This window comes from Hyaena hyaena, unplaced genomic scaffold (assembly GCF_003009895.1).
Source record: "Hyaena hyaena isolate Hyena2069 unplaced genomic scaffold, ASM300989v1 scaffold_1186, whole genome shotgun sequence".
Classification (NCBI taxonomy): domain Eukaryota; kingdom Metazoa; phylum Chordata; class Mammalia; order Carnivora; family Hyaenidae; genus Hyaena; species Hyaena hyaena.
The window spans coordinates 252279-276008 of record NW_024081820.1 but is presented as its reverse complement, the minus strand read 5'-3'; the positions used below and the strand labels follow the sequence as shown (position 1 = coordinate 276008).

The 23730-nt window shown below is 45.6% G+C and overlaps 1 protein-coding gene across 2 annotated transcripts; it reads right to left on the bottom strand.

Annotated features, from left to right (window-relative positions):
* Positions 1–652: 652 nt before the first annotated feature.
* Positions 653–21989, bottom strand: ZNF605 (zinc finger protein 605). Of its 2 annotated transcripts, XM_039222794.1 has the most exons (6): positions 20217–21989; positions 18240–18400; positions 11568–11688; positions 11251–11340; positions 6498–7190; positions 653–5909 (listed from the first exon to the last, which is right to left on the bottom strand). In XM_039222794.1, the coding sequence occupies exons 2-6, from the start codon at positions 18252–18254 to the stop codon at positions 5395–5397; spliced, it is 1434 nt and encodes a 477-aa protein (XP_039078725.1). In that variant the 5' UTR covers positions 18255–18400; positions 20217–21989; the 3' UTR covers positions 653–5394. The 2 variants fall into 2 exon arrangements, with proteins under 2 accessions (XP_039078725.1, XP_039078724.1); XM_039222793.1 differs by having other exon boundaries at positions 653–7190; positions 20217–21988.
* Positions 21990–23730: the final 1741 nt, after the last annotated feature.

The following is a 23730-nucleotide window of genomic DNA, read 5'->3' as shown; positions in this document are numbered from 1 at the left end:
AGGATTCGGATTAGGCGATATCTTACACAGGAGGCACAGAGTAGATGTGAGTAAACCTTCTTACACAGTGTGCCTCATCTCTACTTTTCTTAGAGGCTGTGCTCTTGGTATCACTGAAAGTATACTACTCTTTTAAGCCTCAAAGGATTAGGAGACCCCTCAGTTTATTTTTATTTTTTTTTTAATTTTTTTTTTAATGTTTTATTTATTTCTAGGAGAGAGAGACAGCGTGAGCAGGGGAGAGTCAGAGAGAGAGGGAGTCACAGACTGAAACAGGCTCCAGGCTCCGAGCTGGCAGTCAGCACAGAGCCCGACGCGGGGCTCGAACCCACGAACCGCGAGATCATGACCCAAGCGAAAGTCGGACGCTTAACCGACTAAGCCACCCAGGCGCCCCCCTCAGTTTATTTTTAAAAAAAGGCCATTTTACCTCTGCACAGACCCAGACCCCAACTTCGTGAGCCAAGGGCTGGGCAGAGCATTAACTCCTAACACTGCCAACAAGTGAATGAAGAGCTGGTCTCTTGATGTTTCAGGTGTATTTCGATGATAAAAGTGTTGGAAACTGGCGAAGGCTCAGATGTGGTTGGGATATCTAGCTGAATGGAAGCTAGAGTTCACTGTTACCAATAATCACACTCACACATACTAATTCATTTAACAGTTTACTCAGTAAACATAGAGGTACAGAGTTTTCTTTTCAAATACAGCAGAGAGAAGTGCTGTGCAATAGTCTGAGCTCGCACAGCTCCCCCAGGCACCCCAGCTCTCCAGGTGCACCGGCAGTGGAAACACAGGCCAGCAGTTTACACACTGCTTCTCACCAAAGGGATGACAGCTGACCTTTCTCATGAACTGTCTGCCCTGTCTTTGTATGAGGCACAGCTGGCCCACATCTGCAATGTGATCGCCTGACACATTCCGCTCTGTACACACACACACACACACACACCAGAATAAGTATATATGACTTGCTCATGCACTTAGAGCTGCCCTGTGTTCACGAGGGTATGAGAGAAACCCACACGGCCATTCTGATGGCTGCAGTGGTGGCAACTCTGTGGTTTAAATGCTTCCTTAACATGACCACTCTCTAACACTAGAGTTAATCTGCTTCCCCATCTTGGGAATCTCAGCTTGATATGTTTTTTTTTAATAAATAATCTTAATGCTAGGAACCACAGCAATGCTGTAAATGAGAACCTAATTACACATGTCACTTCACTTGTATTTCTCTTACCAGTGGCTGCTTCTATAGCTGCGCTATTTGTTGGGCGCTTTTAATGATTTAGGTGTTGTAAAATACCTATGTATGATAATTAAGTCATTCAAAAAAGTTAGTGTTCCCTGGATTATTTAATCTTAACATCTGAGAGTAACAGGCTCAATGACAAGATGTCAACACTACCTGGATACAATGAGTAATAAGACTCCCAAAGGAAATAAAGAGTTACCAGATGGCATCACAGGTTCACAGGTGGGGTGTGCCACACCCGGAGGAGCCACTTAACTTGGCTACTGGTCATGCCTGTGAGCCTGTCACGAGATGTTACACCGCCTGCTTCTACACTGCAGACAGACATCATGAGATAAAGTTTTCTAAGATAAGGAAAGTGAGCATGGCCTGTCTCTTCAGCACGTGACAAAGGGGTGGGGAGGGAAAAGCTGTTATGTAGAAGCCACTGTACCGTCACCTAGAGGCACACGGCACTGTTGCAGAGACACCACCACAGCTGACTGTCACAGTGCTAGTCCGGTTATGCCCAAGCCTTGAAATATTTGTTTCATTTGCTAACTAACTCCTTATAAAGGAGGAGTGAGGTCCTGAGCCTGAAGGCAGGACCAGAGTAATACACAAGTTACTGGCACAGACTACAGCGGAATGGTGCCGCTGGGGTTATACAAAATGGAACACCTTCAAGATGCAGATGGCGATGCAAACACAACTGGGAGAGAAAATACAGCTGTGTAGCCTGATGCAATTATTTCCCTTCAAAAGTGGCTTTGTTACCAGAAGAAAAGGACTGGGTGTGAGAGGGTAAAGGATGGTGAAATTAAGTCTTAAGAGGTATTTGACAAATGATGGGACGGTGTGCTATGCTGGGCCTCTCTGGTGGTTTACTTCAACCTAACTTACACTTCACGAGGCTGTATAGTGTTTGTGATGGGCACTGTCGTGTAGCCCTGAAGCGATTCTCTGTAGTAATGCTGACCCACTGACGTGTAAATCTTACCTGTGGGTTACAGATTACACAGATTATATATAATGAAAAGCAACAGAATATGGAATGAGGACATTTTAACTGCACAGCACAGTGTTTCTAAATGAGATGCTAGGAAGTATGAAGCATCATTCCCTTCTACCTTACTCAGGAAGTGGTTGGCAACCACACATATTGAACATCAATGACAGGTTTTTTTGTAAATTGCTTGGCTAATCCAGAGGTAGCATAAGACTTCATAAATATTTTGGTTTCAAGGTTAGTAGTAAGTGCAAGACCACTGGATGTGTAGCAGATAACCACCTGCGGAGCCATTTACATTTGCAGCAAAACAAAAAAACACGAAGAGTTTTGTTATTTGTTATAATTTCTACCGAACTGTTTAAAAATAGAGATAAAATACTGATATTTAGTGTGGGTAATCTTGATAGATGTCCGTCTATGCCTGATGACGCACATGTACCAGTAACTGATACTCAGGATTGTGTTAAACGTTAAACGCTCATCATTTAACACCTGGCACAGAAAACAAGTGCTACACTCAAAATATTAACCTAAGAACATTCAATAGAGGAACCTTGTACACATGTGTGTTCAGAATTAAGGAAACCAACCAGCGGTGGTGAAGCATCCAGAAGTAGTTAACACCCCAAATTGACAAGAGCAAGGAGAGGGAGGCGTTAACTGAAAAGAGAGTCTACTGCCCCAGGAGGGCGGGGGGAGGGGGCGGCAGCACACTGCCACACCCACGCCCAGGTCCACACAGGGGCGTGAGGTTAAGTGTTCCAACCTCTCTCCTCCCGCTCGCCGATCGAGCATCTCCAATGTTCACACTAAGCACAAACCCTAGTGAGGCTGTCCCTAGAGGACAGTCCCTGGGGGTGCGGGGGCGGGGATGCACAGAAGCAGCAGCACAGGTGCGATACTACTGTGTGGCTGCTACACACACAAGCTGTCCTGAGCCCTGGGGAAGCAGGTTTCTCACTCAGAGGATGCAGTCTATTTAACTAGCTCTGGAGATTCATACTTAAGCGTTGTCGTTGTGACACCTTACTTCTAAATAGATCATAACCCACAATACATTGTTATTTGGCTTTAAACAAATGATTACCTTTTTAAAAGATTTTTAAATGAGGAAAGAGATCTTTTATACTGACCCACATATTCACCACTCCCAGAGCTCCTCATTTCTTCCCGTAGATCCTCATTTCCAAAACCTGCTTTCATGCTTTCATGTTTCCTGAAAGAAGGTCTACAGGTAAATTCTGTTTCTCTGAGATTTTTTTTTTTTTTTTTGCTTTCATTTTTGAAACGTGTTTTTGACGGGAAATAGACAAACGGCAGGCAGTGGGGGTTTTACTGTAAAGTTGTCTCTCACTCCGTTGTGTTCCAGCTCGAGTAGTTTCTAACCAGAGGTATGTGTGGTCCTCTGTTCTGTGAAAGTATCTTGTCTTTCTCTAGGTGCTTTACAACTGTTCTCTTTATTAGTGGGTTTCATCAATTTGACTGTGATGTCCATCAGCAGGATTTCCTCTTGAGGTTCTTTAAACTTCTTGAGTATGTGGAGTTACATTTTTCATCATATGTGTGAAAATTTCACACATTTTTTACTTAAGTACTTTCTCATGCCTCTTCTCTGCCCTCTCCTTCTAGGACTCCACACAAATACACGTGCCTCGCTGTAACTGACTCCCTTTTCTCTTTTCTTCCAAGTCTTTTTTTCCACTGTGTCCTTCAGTTGGACAGTTTTTATTCTTACTCAAGTTCATTGATTGTTCTTCTATGTCTAATCTGCTCTTAATTCCATCCAAAGATTTTTTTTGTTTTAATTTTCAGATATTATGGTCTTCAGCCTGAGAAGTTCCACTCAGGCTTTTAAAAATACATCTTCCAATTCACACTGTCACATTCCTGTTTTCCCATGTACTTATAAAAGCTCTCTGAACATCCTTATCTAATGCCAACTGCTTTCATTTTTTTTCTGTGTGTCTTTCTACTGACTGATTTTTCTCCTGATTACAAGGCATATTCTCATGGCTTCCCTGGATACCAGCTGTGTTTCTGGATGCCAGACATTTGGGTCCAGACCAGCTTTCGGTCTAGGATTGATTGCTTCACTACTAATACTCTGCTGGGAATCCTACCTGATCCCCCATGTGTTAAAAGTGGTCTCCACTCCAGGTGGTGGGAACTTTCTTTCCAGCCTACCCTGATTTCTGGGAACTGTTCAGCCGACTGCTTTCCTGCACTTTTCCTGGACTCAAGAAGTCTCCGGTCACACGTGCAAATCAGTACTACGCCAAAAGACTAAGGGCACTCCTTGTAGATTTCTGCAGCTGTCTCTCTGGGAAGCTCCCTCCTCCCTAGTACATTTCCCTGCAAAATTTAGCTACTCTGGCCTCCCCGAATGCAAGTGCAACAATTCTCTTCAATTCAGCAATACCGCATGTGGTCCTCTCCCTGATATGCAGCCTGGGAACTGCCACCACGTTAGGCTGGGCTCCTATGGGCGCACCTCACTCACTACACCCTCTGCCAGGGATCACACACTTCTGCTTGTCATAGGTCTCAACACCATTATTTCACATACATTTTACAGTTTCTAGCTGTTCACGGCAGGGGAGTTAAATCCGGCCCTTGCCACATTCCCATAGCAGAAAGCAGAAGTCTTCACACTTAAAACACAGCTACCACTTACAATTAACTACTTTTTATAATTTATATACAACAAATACAACTTAATAGAATTATTTCAATATGATCATGCTTATCAGAATTCTTCAAAACTATTAGGACTTCTCCTTCATACTTAAATCTCTAATTCAAGATGCTCAGTGTTTCCTTTGTGTATGCATTCTCTGGTGTACCGTGAATTATCCTTTCTTGATGAAACCTTCCACTTGCTTTTTCCAATGGAGTTCCTCCTCATGTTTAGGTCCTCTGATGAAGAGCTGTCTCTCCTGACTACCAGGTTCTGCACTACTATGATGCTGATAAGACTTCCACAGCGACAAGTCATTAATGCATTCTAGAAGGCTCTCTTACACTGTCTACCTAAAAACACTTCCCTCCTTTCTCAGCTCTGCTGGGTGAGACCTGCCTTCTCAGCGCACTGACAGGGTTCCCCTCTCAGTCTGACAGATTTCTCATACTCACAGCACTCATGCGGTTTCTAGATTACATGAGTCCTCTGATGAGCCATGAGCTGTGACTTCCTGCTGAAAGCAGTCCCACACTCACTGCATCCATAGTATTTATCTCCTGTATGAATTCTCTGATGCCTCATAAGGTGTGACTTTCTAGTGAAAGACTTCCCACATTCACTACATTTATAGGGTCTCTCTCCTGTGTGAATTCTCTGATGTATAACAAGCTGTGCCTTCTCAAAGAAAGCTTTTGCACACTCACTGCACCCATAGGTTTTCTCTCCTGTGTGATTTCTTTGATGCTTAATGAGCTGCACTTTCTGAACAAAGGCCTTCCCACATTCACTGCACTCATAAGGTTTCTCCCCTGTATGAATTCTCTGGTGCCTTAGAAGCTGTGGCTTCCAGGCAAAAGCTTTCCTGCATTCGCTACATTCAAAGGGTTTTTCTCCAGTATGGGTTCTCTGATGATGCACGAGGCTTGACTTCTCACTGAAGGTTTTCCCACAGTCCCTGCACTCATAGGGCTTCTCTCCTGTGTGTGTCCTCTGATGTGATATCAGGCTTGACTTCTGGGTGAAGGCTCTCCCACACTCACCGCACTCATAAGGCTTCTCTCCAGTGTGAGTTCTCTGATGCGTTAGGAGCTGTGACTTCCCAAAGAAGGTTTTTCCACATTCAACACACCCGTAGGGTTTCTCCCCTAAATGGGTTTTTTGATGTCTCATTAGCTCTGACTTCTTAAAGAATGCTTCTTCACAGTCACTGCACCGATAGTTCTTCTCTCCTGTATGAGTTACTTGATGCTTAATGAGCTGTGGTTTTCTGATGAAGGCTTCGCCACACTCCCTGCATTCATAGGGTTTCTCTCCTGTGTGGATCCTCTGATGCCTAATGAGGAGTGAGTTCCTGCTGAAGGCTTTTGTACACTCATTACACGCATACGGTTTCTTCCCCGTATGAGTCCTCTGATGAGTGATGAGCTGGGACTTCCAAAAGAAGGCTTTCCCACAATCACTACATTTATAGGGCTTCTCTCCTGTATGTGTTCTCTGATGTGTAATAAGCTTTAATTTCTGGGAGAAAGCTTTCCCACAGTCACTGCAGCCATACGGTTTCTCTATTGTATGAGTTCTCTGATGTCTTTTAAGCTGTGACTTCCTGCTGAAGGCTTTTCCACATTCGCTGCATCCATAGGGCTTCTCTCCCGTATGAGTTCTCTGATGTAAAATGAGTAGTGACTTCCTACTGAAAGCTTTCTGACATTCACCACACCCATAAGGTTTTTCTCCTGAATGAGTCCTTTGATGAATAGTGAGCAATGACTTCTGTGAAAAGGCTTTTCCACATTCGCTGCATCCATAGGGCTTCTCTCCTGTATGAGTCCTCTGATGTATAATAAGCTGTGACTTCTTATTAAAAACTTTGCCACACTCCATGCATAAACAGACTCCTGTATGTGTACTATGGTCTGCAATGAGCCATGCCTCTGTATTGCTGGCTTTCCTACACGCGTTGCAATCACAGTATTTTACTCCACCATGGGTTCTATCAGGTTTGATGTAGAATAACAATTTCTTACTGAGCTCATCAAGTTTCTTTCTTCCACGGTTATTTTTTGAAATAAGAAACTCAAAAGGATGTTTCAAATTTTTTTCACCTGTGCCACATTTATGGGGTCTCATTCCTAAATGAACAAAGTTAATGCTTGAATGAAATATTTTCCTAAAAACATCATATTCATGGCCTCTCTCCATACTTCTAAGCTTGTCTTGATTATCCTGGTGCCACATTTTGAGACTGTTATCTAGCCAGACTTCTTCTAAAAAGGAAAAAAATGAATCATACTGTGTAAATCCCCCAATTATTATGCTTATTGAATAAAACTTCTGAAATGGAGCCTAGGATCCCAGTTAAAAAAAAAAAATCTCCCAAATAAAATCTCTACTTACGGGACATGAGAAATGTTCACAGGCACTGATAAACTAGAATTTAAATAAAAACCTTAAGACAATTTTTTGACAGATGTGAAAACATCCAAAAGTTACAAATGTTAAAAACATGAACTTGCAAATGAGAAAAGATGAAATACATTCAAGGAGCAGTGATCTTGAGCAATTTATAATCGAATATTGGAGTGATTAATTTACTTATTTGACAATAATCTGATTATCCTCCACTTGTCCAGAAGTTGTTAGTAGCAGACAAAAGAAGAAAAGAGGTAACCAGCCCATCTTGGGAGGGCTTACGACACAGTGAACAGTGAGAGTAACAAGTACACAAAAGAACAAGATTGGTACACATGGCTGATTACTATACAGGGAGAAATCCTGAATACAATGCAGAGTAGATACAGGATATCAAGCTTTCACCTGAAACGTGAGGAAAAGTAGGTTCCTATACTAGCATTACATTTAAAAAACATTCTCATTCAAGGCTATCACTTGAACCACTAACATCATTAACTTCACCATCACTGAAGCTATCTCTTGGGGTTATAAAAGAGTTCTCTGGAGCTCAGCATCAACACTTTTATTTAGGTTTATCAACATTTTTTTTTTTTGGTTTTTCAACATTTTAACTAAATGTATAATCTACATAATGAATCTATATGTAATCCCATCAATGAAAGATATTCCAAACCACAAGAATTCTTTGCATAACATTAGGACAGACTTTTTTTCACCCAGTAAGTACAACTGTTTGTGATTTCCACAATACGACCATTTATTGGATATTTTAAAAGGAAGGTTTGTTTGCTTTATATTATTTATTAGTAATTGTGAAGTAATATTCCCAGGAGGTACCCTGAAAGATGAAAGATCTGGCAAGGCTTCACTTACAAGGCAACTACTTTTTTCTGCAAGATTTTTTGGAGGTGTGGGGCAGAGGCAGAGCTTTATCTAATTCTCGGACATATCAGAATTTTAGAACAAGGACCAACTAGAGCTGCTGATATGAAGAATAAAAGGATTCAATGTTTTGAGCTTGAGTGAGTGCAGGTATTAGTACTATCAGCCGAGATGAAAAATACTGACAAGTTTGGAGATTAAAAGCAAGAGTCATATGTAGACATTTAAGTGTAAAGTCCATCTGAAGAGTTTATAAGAGGTTGTTTCATGAAATATGAAGAAATAAAACTTTTAAAATCAAAGCAAGAAATAAGACTAAGATATACATGCAAGTTAATATAATAAATAAAATAATATTCAAGTAGTTCAACTGCGTTAAAATATCTTTAAGAAATAAAAATCTTGTCATTTTGGAGAATAGGTAAGTTGTCTCATTGATATTATCCAGGGTCAGGCACAGGTGAACCCCACTTCTCTGTTTCTGTGATACTCTGACCCGCACTGCCTTCATCTCACCCTATTTTTCCAGATATACTTCCAGACTTGCTCCAGAGAGCAGCCAGTGGACTTTAGAAAATGTGATCAGGCAGGATGACTGGGTGGCTCAGTTGGTTAAGTGTCCGACTTTGGCTCAGGTCATGATCTCACAGTTTGTGAGTTCGAACCCCATATCAGGCTCTGTGCTGACAGCTCAGAGCCTGGAGCCGGCTTCGGCTTCTGTGTCTCCCTCTCTCTCTGCCCCTCTCCCACTCATACTCCCTAGCTCACTCTCTTTCTCTCTCTCTCAAAAATAAATAAACTTAAAAAAATAAAAGAGAAAATGTGATCAGGCTTTTTACCCCTTTGCTTGAAAAGCCTTTGATAAATTCAAGCTTTTATCCTGGCTCACATGCCCCTGTGTGGTCTGGCCTCTTCCAACCTCTCTGACTTCCTCTCATAGACTTTTCCTCACTACTGCTCAGCCATGGTGAATTCCTTCCCATCCCTTCCATCCCAAAGGCCTTTTCTGCCTTAGGACCTTTAATGTACTGTTGTTTTATTTGACATGCTCTTCCCAGTTTTCAGCAAGCCTGGCTCCTTTAAGTGTAAACATCATTTCAAGGGCATACTAACAATATCCTGGTTTCTTTCCTTCATAGCTCTTACCAAACAGGTAATCACCCTACTTCTGTGTTCCCCACTGGAATGGAAACCCTGATGGCAAGGGACAGGCTGGTATTTTTCACGGATTACCCCCACGACACACCACATAGCAAGCACTCGATGCATGTAAGATCAGTACTGTTCACTCATACCTAGACTTCTAAAGCAGTTCCTTTCTGTGCCATTAATCTTGATAATTAACTTTGCATTTTAATACAAATGCTTCGTGTTTGATATTGAACTATCAAACAAATACAGTTTTGCATTTTCTTCTACATTAAAATTCTCTGGTCCTGGTGAGGCTATTTCCTGGCTACTCTCCTCAATTCCTCTCATTCTAACACCAGCTGTTCTAAATTAGTGGTGAACATAAAATCTATCCTCACAGGTAGTAGTTTCTAGGCTACATATACCCAGACCTAATAATCCATGTGAATGGTACCTAGAGATCCATAATTTGAAATATTTCTGAAGGTGAGCTGAGACACTTGCTTAGATGAAGACCTTTGCACTGAAGAAATATTTGATCGACAAGAAAGGTCCTGCCTTACCTGGCCCCACAACAGTCAATTAATGAAACATTTCATCAGTACACACCATGAATCCTACAGACAGCAGAGAAAAAGTTATTTGCCATCTTTCTACGTAGGGAAAAAATCTGTAAGATCTAATTGTTTAAAAAATTCCAGATAGGGGCGCCTGGGTGGCTTAGTCGGTTAAGCATCCGACTTTCGCTTAGGTCATGATCTCGCAGTTCGTGGGTTCAAGCCCTGCGTCGGGCTCTGTGCTGACCGCCAGCTCAGAGCCTGGAGCCTATTTCAGAGTCTGTATCTCCCTCTCTCTCTGACCCTCCCCTGCTCATGCTGTCTCTCTCTCCCCTAGAAATAAATTAAAAAAAAAAAAAAAAATTCCAGATAATGTCTGACCAGGGCCAGGGTTCCTATAATACATTACTACATGGGCAGAGACTTCAGAAAGGCTGGAAGTCAATAGTTGCTGGAGGTAAAAAAGGGCTCAACCTGCAGAAAGGGACACTATGTGAAGAAGATATGATAATTAATGGCTCACATGCACAGAAAACTGTATGTAAACACGTGAAGGAAGAAACTAGTTCTAATGGAGTTAACCCTGACTTCTGGGCACAGAAAATAACAAAACAAAACTGGGTAAGATGTTGCTATATCATGAGGTTCTTCAATATAAATGTAGTTTAAATATCACATGGCACATGGAGTCTTAAGCCCAGCAGACGACGGGCTGAATGAGGGGCTTGGAGAAGACGAACATCAAAGTCACCAAAAAGTGCCCCGGGAGCTGACTGCACAGGCTTAGTCTGCAAGGAGGAGGGAGAGAGGCAGAGCCCCCTCACCAGGTTCACAGTGTTAATTTTTTATTCCATATCCCCGGATTTACCAGCTGCTCTCTATGGCTTTAAAACAGAAATCTGACCAATTAGAGGGACAAATGAGAGGGATGGACTCAATCATTGTTCCTTTAACAGGAAAAATTTATGAATTCTTAAAAAGTTATGAGTAAAGAAGCCTACCCCTGCAGGCTGGAAGTGCAGGAGAGAAGGCAAAGGAGACCGAGGAAGCTGGGAAGAAGATCCTTATCCCAGAAAGCAAGGTCCTAAATGCTGGCCACCAACTTGTGCCGCTGTATAGGAAAGGGGGTACGTGCCACCATCAGCTCCGTGCAAAGAGGACACATCCTGATGTGGAGACCAGGACAGAGAGACATTAAAACCCAGGAAGAACTCATGTCACCAGCCCTGAGCCAATTCTAAAGATCTAGGAATTTCAAACAGTTTTATAAGTAATATTTCAAACTAACTTTTGAATAACAATTCAAGTTTTACTGTCTGCCATACACCTGATTACCTCTCACCTGAAAAGTTCTGACTTAGAACCTCATCGATTATCCATGGCTCTTCCCGCTCCAGCTTGAAAATTGCATCAGGCTTGATAATTTGATAACCTATTAATTAGAAAAACAGACAACTTGGACCCAATTGCTTGGGCTGACGGACTCTTAAATGTGAAGAGTATTTACCACAAAGGCTAGAAAATAAACCAAGGGAACTAAAATCTTTCGCTTGGGTATCAAACAATCCTTGAAATCTGTAACTTAAATCCAACATCAGTAAACCCCTTCTACACCCCACAGTTACTGGATACACACCATTTACACAAGATCACTCTTACCCAAGAACATTAGGTTGCTATAGTTCTCCAGCATCACGTCTCTGTACAAGTTCTTCTGAGTTGGGTTAAGTAGCCGCCACTCCTCCAACGTGAAGTCCACGGCCACATCCTCAAACGAGATCTAGAGAAGTGGTTTTGCTGTTAAATCTGAACAGGCTCCATGCAGAATACAGGCTTTCTTCTCCAGAGTGGCCGACAGCCCCAGGGACCCCTACTAGCGGGCAGCCCCAGGGACCCCTAGCTCCTGGTCCTCGTGCATCTGTGTCACACTTCCCTCCTGAGTGTGAACTGCACTTACTGACTCACCTTTGCTGAACACAACAGCGATGGGATGTCACTTCTGAGGTGAGGTCACAAAAGAATGCCACTTCCATCTGGGGAACCCTCCTTGCTCTCAGGGGGAATCCAGCTGCCATGCCAGGAGGCAGGCCTGTGGAGAAGCCCAGGTGGCCAGGCACTGAGGCCTGCCAGCTCTCATATGAATGAGCTTGAAAGGGGGTCACCTCCCTGTTGCACTCTGAAAGGACCTCAGCCCTTCCCAACATCTTGAGCACAGCGTTGTAGGAGACCCCGATTGGGAACCAAATTTCATCGCATCTGGCAAATTTCTAACCCAGAGAAACTGAGATAAGTGCTGATGTTTTTAGCCCTCGAGGTTGGGGTAATTTGTTACATAGCAGTTGAGAACTAACATAATACCCTAAACTTGCACTATACTTTGAGAGAGATGCAAAATGTTGTTAAAATATTTATCATTATGAATTCACTTGTCTATCCATCCATCTATTCATTACATAGGAATTTGGAACAGGTTGTATTTAAATAATCACAATGCTTCCCAAAGAAGGTACTACTGAGTATTTGGGAACAGTTCTCAGCTGAGACCCATCCAGTGTAAGACCTTCAGCATGCCTGGCCTCTACATGCAAAATGACAGTAATATTTTTTGGTTACTGTCAAAACCAAACCTAAAGCTACGTATTTATTATTATTATTTTAATATTTATTTATTTTGACCTTCCGCCCGGAACTTTTCAGCCAAGAGACCGCCTCTATTCTCCGGACTTCCCCCACCCGCACTAACAGGCTTTAAAAAACCCTCACCACCTGGCCTCGGCGTGACTTCCCCGACTCCCCTCTCTCTCTGGAGTCACGGAACCTCACCCGGGGCTGCGGGCAATAAAACTGGTCCCGTATATTCTCTCGCCTTGGCCGAGGGTGCAGGCAATAAAACTCCTTCTGCGGAGCCTTTTGCCTTGGAGTCTTTTTTTACTCACCTAAAAAACCTTACAATCTGTATCTGAATAAATAATTCGTGAAACTCAACAATAAGAAAACAACAGAATTAAAAAATGGCTGTCTCTGAAACAAGAGAAACAAAAGCAAAAATGAACTACTGCGACGTCATCAAGATAAAAAGCTTCTCTCTTTTTTTTTTAATGTTTTTATTTATTTCTAGGAGAGAGAGAGACAGTGTGAGCAGGGGAGGGTCAGAGAGAGAGGGAGCCACAGACTGAAACAGGCTCCAGGCTCTGAGCTGGCAGTCAGCACAGAGCCCGACGCGGGGCTCGAACCCACGAACCGGGAGATCAGGACCTAAGCGAAAGTCGGACGCTTAACCGACTAAGCCACCCAGGCACCCCCAAGATAAAAAGCTTCTGCACAGCAAAGGAAACCATCAACAAAGCTAAAAAGCAACCTGCAGAATGGGAGAAGATATTTGCAAATGACCTATCTAATAAATGGTTAGTATCCAAAATATATAAAGAATTGATACAACCCAACAGCCAAAAAACAAACAATCCAATTAAAAAATTGGCAGAAGATATAAATAGATATTTTCCCAAAGACATGTGGATGGCCAACAGACACCGGAAAAGATGCTCAACATCACTCATCATCAGGGAAATACAAATCACACCTGTCAGATGGCTAAAATTAACAACACAAGAAACAACAGGTATTGGCAATGTTACAGAAAAAGGGGAACCCTTTTATGCTGCTGGTGAGAATTCAAACTGGTACAGACACTGTGGAAAATAGTATAAGAGGTTGCTCAAGCAGTTAAAAACAGAGCTATCCTCCAATAACTGCACTACTGGGTATTTATCCAAAGAATACAAAAACACTAATTCAAAGGAATATATGCACCCCATTCATAGCAGCTTTACCTACAACAGCCATGATGTGGAAGCAGCCCAAGTGTCCATCGGTAGATGAACGGGTATAGAAGATGTGGTATGTATACAATGGAATATTATTCAGTCGTGAAAAAGAATGAAATCTTGCCATTTGCAACAATGTGGATGAAGCTAAGTGAGTTAAATCAGAGAGAGACAAATACCACCTGATTTCACTCATATGTGGATTTTAAGAAACAAAATAAATGAGCAAAGGAGGGGGGGCAAACCATGATACAGACTCTTAACTGTAGAGAACCCACTGATGGTCATCAGAGAGGAGGCAGGTAGGGGATGGGGGAAACAGATGATGGGGATTAAGAGCACACTCATCATTATGAGCACCAGGTGATATATGGAAATGTTGAATCACTGTATTGTACACCCAAAACTAAACTAACACTGTATGTTAACTATAGTGGAATTAAAATTTAAAAACAAAACAAAACCAAAAAAAACCCCTCTCATTTAAAAAAAGTCAACTAACCAAAAAATGGACAGAAGATCTTAACACTTTACTAAAGATGTACAGATAATATGTTCAACATCATTTGTCAACAGAGAAATACAAATTAAAACTATAAAGGGACACTACTACAAACCTATTTAGAATTGCTAAAATAAAAAACAACAACAACCACACAAAACGTGACAGATTCCAGTGAGGATCCAGAGCAACAGCTCTCAGGCCGTGAAGCTGCAAATGCCAAAACGGCAGTGGCTCTGGAAGATGCTTTGGCGTTGAACAGACTGACTACACAACCCAGCAATCCTACTCCCAGGTACGTGCCCAAGTACACTGAGAACTTCTACTCACCTCAAGATTTATGCTCAAATCTGTATGCACATAAACACAACCGCTGAAAACTGGACGCAACCAAGAAGCCCTTGAAAAGTGAAAGGGTGGGGTGCCTGGGTGGCTTAGTCGGTTAAGCGTCCGACTTTCGCTTGGGTCATGATCTCGCAGTTCGTGGGTTTGAGCCCCGCGTCGGGCTCTGTGCTGACTGCCAGCTCAGAGCCTGGAGCCTGTTTCAGTCTGTCACTCCCTCTCTCTCTGACCCTCCCCTGCTCACGCTGTCTCCCTCTCTCTCTCTCTCTCTCTCCTAGAAATAAATAAAACATTAAAAAAAAAAAAAGAAAACAAAAGTGAAAGGGTAACCAAACTGGCGTGTTCATACAGTGGGGCACGACTCGGTGACCACGCTCAGCAGGAAAAGGAACCAACTATTGATTCAAACAACATGGATCTCAAAGACACAAGTGAAAAAAGGCAGTATCAAAAGGTTGTATGCTAAGGATTCCATTCTATGGCATTCCGGAAAAAGCAAAACTGCAGTGACAGGAGCAGGTGAGTTGCTGCCGGGGGTTAGGGATGCATGGAGGTGAGACTCGGGGAATTGCTGCGGAGAGCTGGCGCTGTTCCAAGTCCTCACTAGGATGTTTATCACGTTAATTTAGGCACGTCTTAAACTCCCGAGGGGTCAGGCTCCCAGTTAAAACATGGGATTTCTCAGGCCCAACCACAGGCGATTACAAAGGCTTCACCTGCCAGGCCTTACGGGGGCAGCGCCCTCCCCGCACCACACGCGGCAGTACAGGCGGACCGTGACCCGGGTCCCCTACCGAACCTGACGTCCTGTCTCCGTACACTCGGACCAGCCTTTGCCCCCAGGAGCTCAGGCGGAGCAGCCACGGCTGCTACTGCAGGGAATACGGGACGGTGACCCCACCTGCCTCTGGGGCTGGAGCCTCAGGCGGGCACCTCCAAGCCCTCCTGCTGCCCGAGACAACTGGCTAAGCTCCTAATGAGCTTGTTGTTACCCACGTGGATGCCCAGTAACAAGGCCCCTACACTGACCAACAGACGCCCCCGCTAACCAAACATGGACATTCTAACGGCCGCCACCACAAAGCACTCCAATACGCAACTAATCGCCACCAGAACCCGGAAGGGGCTGGCCTGTGGAGACTCAGATGTCGTCCTCAGTGGGGCCTGTGCACGTGCCGCCCATGCCACTAGAAGAGGCTAAAAAGCCTGGAAAACATGTCCGGCCTTCCACATGCTGGTCATGGCTAGAAACGCTGCCCAGGGACAGGTTCCTGTGCCGACGGGCCATGACGCTCTTGACAGGTAGCTCACGTCGGGCCTTCTGCCCTGGCCAGAGGGCTTCACTGGGCTCGGAGCGCGGCTGGCGCTCTCTTCAAGTCTGGGTTCCACTGACTTGGGCCACACTATCCAGGTCGTACAAGACCACGTTTTTTCCCCTTTTGCGGTTCCCCAGATTCACTGCATCTGAGAACAGCACCAGATGAGCCATACAGTTGTGTCAATGGACAATTAAGGATGGACTTATGTGACTGATAGGAGGAGTCAAGATAGCCCCAGCCCGCGTTACACAGCTCAGGCATCCTGGGGCCCCAGTGCAGTAAATCCTCAAAGGACACTTCTCTTTGCTGCCATATGTTTGACCAGGCTGTCTTCACGTATGCACCCATCTTCTACAGTTACTGAGACCTTAGGCTCCATGAGGGACACAGCAAAAGCCTTCCATCCCCTATGACCTCTTCCTGAAGATTTAATGAGTGTGAGATTATGTAAAAACCATTTTAAAATCTTTTCAAAATTCTGGAGTTTTTCCTAGCCAATTCTTAAACAGGAAGCATCTTTCTGGTTAGGTTAGATAAAAATGTCTGTACCTCTTGCATACACCCTTTCCAGACAAAGGGTCTGGATGAAAACAGATGAGCTTTTTTTTTTTTAATGTTTATTTATTTTTGAGAGACAGAGAGACAGAGGGTAAGCAGGAAAGGTGCAGAGAGAGAAGGAGACACAGAATCGGAAGCAGGCTCCAGGCTCTGAGCTGTCAGCACAGAGCCCCACACGGGGCTCAAACTCACAAACTGCGAGATCATGACCCGAGCTGAAGTCAGCCGCTTAACCGAGCTACCCAGGTGCTCCACAGATAAGCTTTTTAAAAGTTTTGGGGGTGCCTGGATGGCTCAGTCAATAAAGCATCTGATTCTTGATTTCAGCTCAGGTCATGATCTCATGGCTGTGGGATCAAGCCCCAGCATTGAGCATGGAGCCTACTTGGGATTCCCTCTCTCTCTCCCTCTCTCTCTCTGCCCTCTGCCTCTCTCCCCTGCTTGTGCATGCGCTCTCTCTAAAATAAAAAAAAAATTAATTTAAAATAAATAAAAAGTTTTGATTACTAAATGGGGTACACTGATACTCACAACAGAAAAACAAAAACAAAATCAAGCTAGCACCTTGGAAAGCATGGGGGTGGAGAAGTACATGAATGATCTTTGTTCTTCAGACTTGCTCCTAAAAGCTCCCTCCTCCTCCTGGAAAAAACATAAAGCAAGAGACACAGCTCCTGGTGCTGCCTTTCCAAGCTTGTGCGAAATCTCTGGATTTAGACTGACTGCTGAGCTGGCGCAGATGCCTTCCTGACAGGGCTGACGGAGACAGCAGACGACAGCCTCAGTTCCTGCACTTTCCAGGAAGAACATCCCCAGATGTTGCCCACATCTAATAAGTGTGGACTAATAAACTGGGGTCGTGGACAAAGCCATTTGGAATTAAATGCCCCAAATAGTCCCTCTAAAACCAAGACTAAACTACGTTATTCAGACTTGACTAGAAGGCACAGGGCAGAAGGGCCCACAGTGGAAAGCCATGCTGGGGGCCGGTTGTGCTTGGGGCAATTTATCCACTGTAAATTGTTTCCGGGAGAAACACACGTGCCCTTTGGGGTTGCGCTTCTGACATGTGTACCCCAACCTTCGTGACACTCTCCATTTCTTGAGTCAAAAAAGTAAAAAGAGCTAAAGAGAGATTGCTTTTGCCAACAGAAGGAAAGACACTGCTATCTAAAATGTATCAAAATTCCAACTGAGAGAATATGGGGGCCATTTGAAAGTTTTGTAATGGCAAATTCTGCCAGATGATTTAGGTTTCTTTCCTAAAAGTGGATCACAGGTAAGATGGATATCCTGGCCCACTATTTCTGTGTTCTGAGCTCTCCTTCAGATTCATGCCCTGAGTTCGCACTGAGGAACTCTGTAAGAAACAGCACTGGGAAACAATAAAACACACGTTTATTATAGGGTTGCTATTATGATTTTGTCCACTCTCTCATCCACATCAATAGCTGTCCAAGTAGTTTCTTTGTAAATAATCATCAACAAAGGTTTGCTTCTCCTGAGTAGTCTGCCTTTTGTCAAAGGAGACCATGTAACTATTCCCGCTTCCCTTCCGGTTTCCACTTCCGGGAACCTCTGAGCACAGCCGCAGTTCACCTTATTTCTTGTACATCCATGCTTCAACTTTAGGACTTTTATGATTCCATAATCTACTTCATTCTTCTCTGACATCTTCTTTCCCAAGTTTATACTTTCTGATTATGACTGAAATGTATTTACAGCGTTCCTATAAGCCTCTCATATCTGCATATAAAAACTGCTAGAGAATAAACATGTAACTCACCTGTGACTTGATCATTTTCAGCTGCTTGGAAAATCTGCTCTGTTCTGATGCACTGGAGCGAGGCCGCTGGTCAAATGTCTGTGAACTGAGAACGTACCCCTAGTCCCAAGGCCTCTTCCTTCTCATCTCACAAGAGTTCTCTTGTTCCTCGGGGCCACGGCCTGGAGAAGCAGTGGGAATTTTATTTTACGTGATGTCATTAATTCGGGACCCTCTCTGGGTTCTCTCTTCCTGACACCTCCAATCAGCACTAGTGGGTAGGAAACAGGGTGGAAGTCTCAGCTGGGCCTGACCGCATCCGGGCCAGGTCTGCACCACACACCGCACTTGCAGCCCTGGCCCCCAGCCGGAAGCGCCACCTGAAAGCCACTCGCCTCACTGGTTTGGCCAAACATCCCCAGAGGAGCATCACCCCACCAAATGCTCTGTGGAAGTCAACAAAGTCCAGGAACATAACCGCGGCTCACTCGTTCTGCAGCATTACTTCCTGGGAGCACACGTGCTACAGAGTAAAATGCAACTCCTTTCTAGGCAGGATGGTAAAGGGAAAATGGCTGTTAGACTAAGATGGTGAAGTAGCCGGGGGTGCTGGCTTCCTACCCCAAAACCAGCCCTGCAGCGAAGGGAAAGCCTAGATCAGAGGAACTAACAGAAACAGTAAACAGAAGAGAGGCCCTGGGGGAAGACCCAGGCTCCTGCGGGGGTCTGTGGCTGAGCTGGGCCGGGCTGGAGCCCAGTTCACCGGCAGTGAGGAGGTGTGAGGACACCTTCCCCACGGTGCAGGCTTTTTGGTTCACGCCAGGGCAAATCCCGCCTGCCCTTTCCCTCAGACGCCAGCAGCAACAGCCCAGGCCAGCTTCCAAGATCAAAATGCCTGCAGAGTGAAAGGGCCACAGAGGTGACAATGGCTGCCCTTCCTCATCTCCCACAGCCCTCCGTACCCCAAGGACACTGTCCACAGTCTGCTTCTCAGGGTCTCCGACGCCTGATGGCAGGAAGTGGCTGAGGGGGTGGAGGGACACAGCGCTGTCCAGTGTTCTGTAGGGTCCACGGTGCTGGCCCTGGTGCCCCTCCGCTCCCCAGGCCTGGCCTCAGCCCTCCCCCAGTGCAAACTACCACAGAGCTTGGGAGAGCAGCTAACACTCCAGAAGAGTATGCGCTCAGAGCCCAGTAAGGGCAAGTACAAAATAAAATTAAGAAAAAAAAAATTCTCCCTCATACAAAAAAAGGGAAAAAGACTCCCCTGACTCTTATTTGAAGAGCAGTTACTTTAGAAAACCCCTAACTATACACTCTGTTCCTTTGAGATGCATGTAAATCTCTTCTACAGTTAAATAAGCCTTGTCCAGTTTCCCACCCCAAAACATCTTTCTTAAGGACCTAGGAGCCATCTCTTTGAAATCATAGGGACAATACACCCCTATTTCCCAATTTTAGGAAGGGCAGGGGCCTGACCAAGTGCTTGACTTTGGCACCTGACGCCCGGCTGCAGTCCTGTCACAAACATAAAAGTCTATTTTCCCTTTCGATAAAGGCAATTAGCTAACACAAATGGCCACCCAAGTGCCAGGTAAATTTAGCATGGACTGCATGCGCCACATTACCATTTACCTTGAGAACACATGTGCATGGGTTCTACCTGCCTGACTGGAGAAAAGAGGGAGATTTCTTTCTGGCTTTGCAATCTCTTTAGCAGGTTGTCTGTGAAGCTCATTGCATTCCAGTTTAATTCAATCAACAATAACACTGTTTTTCTTTTTCTTCTGCTTTTGTGAGATTTGGGGTTTGGCAGATTTGGGTTTTAATTATTTCCCCAACAGACCAAATAACCAGATAACTGAGTACAATCACTATTACAAAAGCTTTAAAAGACACATAACAGGTATCTTAAGCAGAATTATTGGAACAAATGAATCAAAATTTCTGATTAGTATAATAAACAAAAAATACTACATCTTGATGCATACACATACTTACACTTTGAATTCCTTCACTGCTCAAGGACCAGGTCACTTACATTCAACCAGATATGAGATCAGAGCCAGGGACTTCACAGCGTGAGGTCACAAAGAGATGTTATTTCCTTGTTAAGAATACACCTAAAAGGAAATGTCCAAAATGTCCAAAAATCACAGTACCCTGTAACCGTGGGGGCATGAGGGACAAATTCCAACTTTCACAGCAACCCTGCCAAAAGAGATGTGTCTAGCACCTGTGGTCCAGGAACGTTTGCTGACCACCTAAGCCCCCAGTGCTCCCAGTCTGGTCTCCAGAGGCTGACAGGCTAGTTGGGAAGACTGGACACGGTGGACTGGTCAGTGACACCTTTCCAGCAAATAAACTGAATATCGTACCTGTAGAAGATTTAGAGCAAGAGCTCTTTGTTTAAAGGCGCTGTTCCAGTAAAGAACAGGTGAGAGTGTCTTCAATGTCCCACTGAACATAGAGAAAAATCTGCTGCATGTGAAGATAGAAAGTTTTGCTTGGATGTTAGCAAACTGCCAGGTTTTGCCCCATGGCAGCTAACAAGAGTGGGGCCAGACCAGCCTCTTCGAGGCAATTACTACCCACCCCGAGTTGGGCCGAGGGTTGGAAACAGACGAGACAAAGCTGCTCTCATCACCACATGCTCAGGAAGCCTGTGCTACTCAGTCAGCAAAGCCCATGCCTTGTGCAGACAGTGAGCAGGCAGCAGAAAACAAACATCTGAACACTGCTCAGCCTTCACCTGACCCTGTACGTCAGCTTCTGGCATCATCTCCTGAGAACCTTGAATGTCTCCCGCTTTGTGATTAAGAGAACTGATGGAAGACTTGACTGAATATGACAGCACAGCCTCTTATCGCTGATTGCCACAGGCTTCTAAACACTAATGCAAAGAAACCCATCCCGGGCTCCCCCACACTGCCATCCAGTAACCTCAGCAGAGTCTATCCATTGACAAGGAAAAGAGTCAGTGAAATACTAAACAGAGTCCCAAAGGACCCTACAGAACTCCAACTCCTCCCTCCTACAGCCACCCATCCATTCACCTTAACAGTCTCCCGATCACTGGTTCTCAAAGAGCTCCCTGCCCCCCATCACCAAACCCAGGGGCTGTCCAATCAGTAATCACACAGGGACCCCAGCCACTCACTTCCATGATGCCCCACTTTCTAGTCAACCCCACGCTCACCCACCATTCACTAGCACCCCTACAAATCCTAATCATCACCTCAACGAGCCACTAGCTGTGCCTGTCCTGATACCCTGCTACCTCTAATGACTCCAGTTACTACCCACACCGTCTGCTCATTCACAACCCCTAACAGGCCACCCATCAACTTGTATCCAGACCTTGTCACGACACACAGTGCCCCAGTCCCTGATGCCCCAATCACAAAATCTCCCAAACACAGGCACAGACCATTCACCAGCAGAGGCCACGCCAGTCATCCCCCTCCATCCAAACAGTTACCACTGAACTGTCAGATAGAATCTAAGGAAATATTTCATTCCACAATTACTGCAGGAAGCTGGGGCTATTACACCCGGGAGAACACTGTTGATGCAAAGAGATGCAAGCATCTACACAACGCAAAAAGACCTACGTGGTTTCTTTCACAGAAAGGGATATACAAGGTCAGAAGAACCAGGTATGTGGAAGGTAAGGGCAGGGTGATCAGAGAGTAAGTAGATCAGAGGGGGACAGTTCTTTGGGGCGGAGGGGGGGGGGAGGGGTTGTGCCAAAGCTGCTCAAGCTGGGAGTGAATCAAAGTTCAGGGGCTGGGGGCGGACAGAAAGAGGCTTAACTCCACATCTGGATAACAACCATCTGACTGATGGGGGGGAGGCGTGACTACAGTCCGTCTAATCGCTGATGGGGTAAAGGATGGGAGTTTGGAGGATTGCACTCAGGCCCTGTCATCGGCCAAGGCGGCAGGTGTTACGTGGTCGTCCGGAGAAGGGGCTACTCTGCAGCAAGCGGTTCCTGGAACAGGACAGGGTGTGAGAGTTCTTAACCTTCCTGCTTCCCAGGAGCCCCGGTACGATCCAACACTATCACAAACTCATTGGCCTTCCAGTCGAAGAAATCCTCGGTCCGCCAATTCTGAGCTCCCCCAAACAGACCTCCACAAAGGCCTTATGTTCAGCCACCCTGGGGCCGCTCGCCAACCCAGACATCTAAGTCACTGATCAGCAGAGTCCTAATTACTCCCGAAAACCAAATCCCCGACGGCACACACTCGCCCTCCAGGGTCTCCACATGCGGCCTCAGGGGCCCCCCTCTCTCCCGATCCCTGTCCCTCATCCCCAGAACTGCCAAGCCCGCGACTCTAGACCTCAGCCCAATGCCGCTCCCAACGGGGCCCCATCACCCACTCAATTCCCTCCGCCGGCTTCACAACCACCCGTCCGCCCCAAGCCCCGGCTCACTGATTTATCACACATACTCCAATACCGTGACCCTTCAGTGGCCCCCGAATTAGAGAGCTCCACCGTCTCCCTCAAAGCCTCTTCATCACTTACCACCACAGGCGGCCCCACCAGACCCCCACATCTCCCTCCGGACACCCACATCCTCCGCCCGCCACACCCTCCCATCCCTACGCGCCCCCAATTCGCTAAAGCTCCCCCAGAACCGCCCCGCCCCACCCGCGGGGAACCGGCGCCTGCGCTGCGTGGCCCCCACAACCTCGCCCGCTCCCGCCCCGGGCCCTCGTCGCACCCGGCTCCGGAGCCAGTTCGTGCGCGCGTCGGGGTCACCGCGGGGCCCCCGCAGACACCAAGGCCGCCCCAGCCCCGCAGCCCCGCGAGGCCGCCCCTACCCCGACACACCCTCCAGCTTCGGGCCGCAGCGCCGACACTCACGCGGCCCACCTCGGAATGTGCGCGCAGAACTACGTTTCCCAGGGTGCCGCCTGCCCCAGAGCGACATCTCCCAGACGGCTCTGCGGCGCACCTCCCCTGATTGGCAGGTGGGGGGTTTCCGGTGGAAATCCTCGCCGAGCTGCCGGACGGTTCGTGGGTCTGAGCTCTAGGGGGGGCCGCTCTCCTCAAAATGTGTCTGGGGCTTCGCGGAAGTGTGTCCCCGGGAGGAAACTTCTGTACCTTTACATTTTTGATGCTAAAGCAAAGTCATTTACAAAATCAAAGTGAAACAGGTAAAACTTCTAGTACAATCGGTTCAGCGCTGACCAAAGTAATGAAAATAAATGAAATGAGGACTTTAGGGAGAAACAAAATGTAATTGTGGAAAGGGGGAAATTAACGAATATAAAATCAGAAGTTAAGGGATTAAAATAGCAAAAACTTGATAAGTCAGGTTTTTTAAATAAAATATAAAATCACTAGAAACTTTTATCAGCAAGTGGGGAGGAATAGCAGAAACAGCTGGTAACAAGAAAATAGAAGTAGCTTGGGGCGCCTGGGTGGCTTAGTCGGTTAAGCGTCCGACTTTCGCTTAGGTCATGATCTCGCGGCTCGTGGGTTCGAGCCCCGCGTCGGGCTC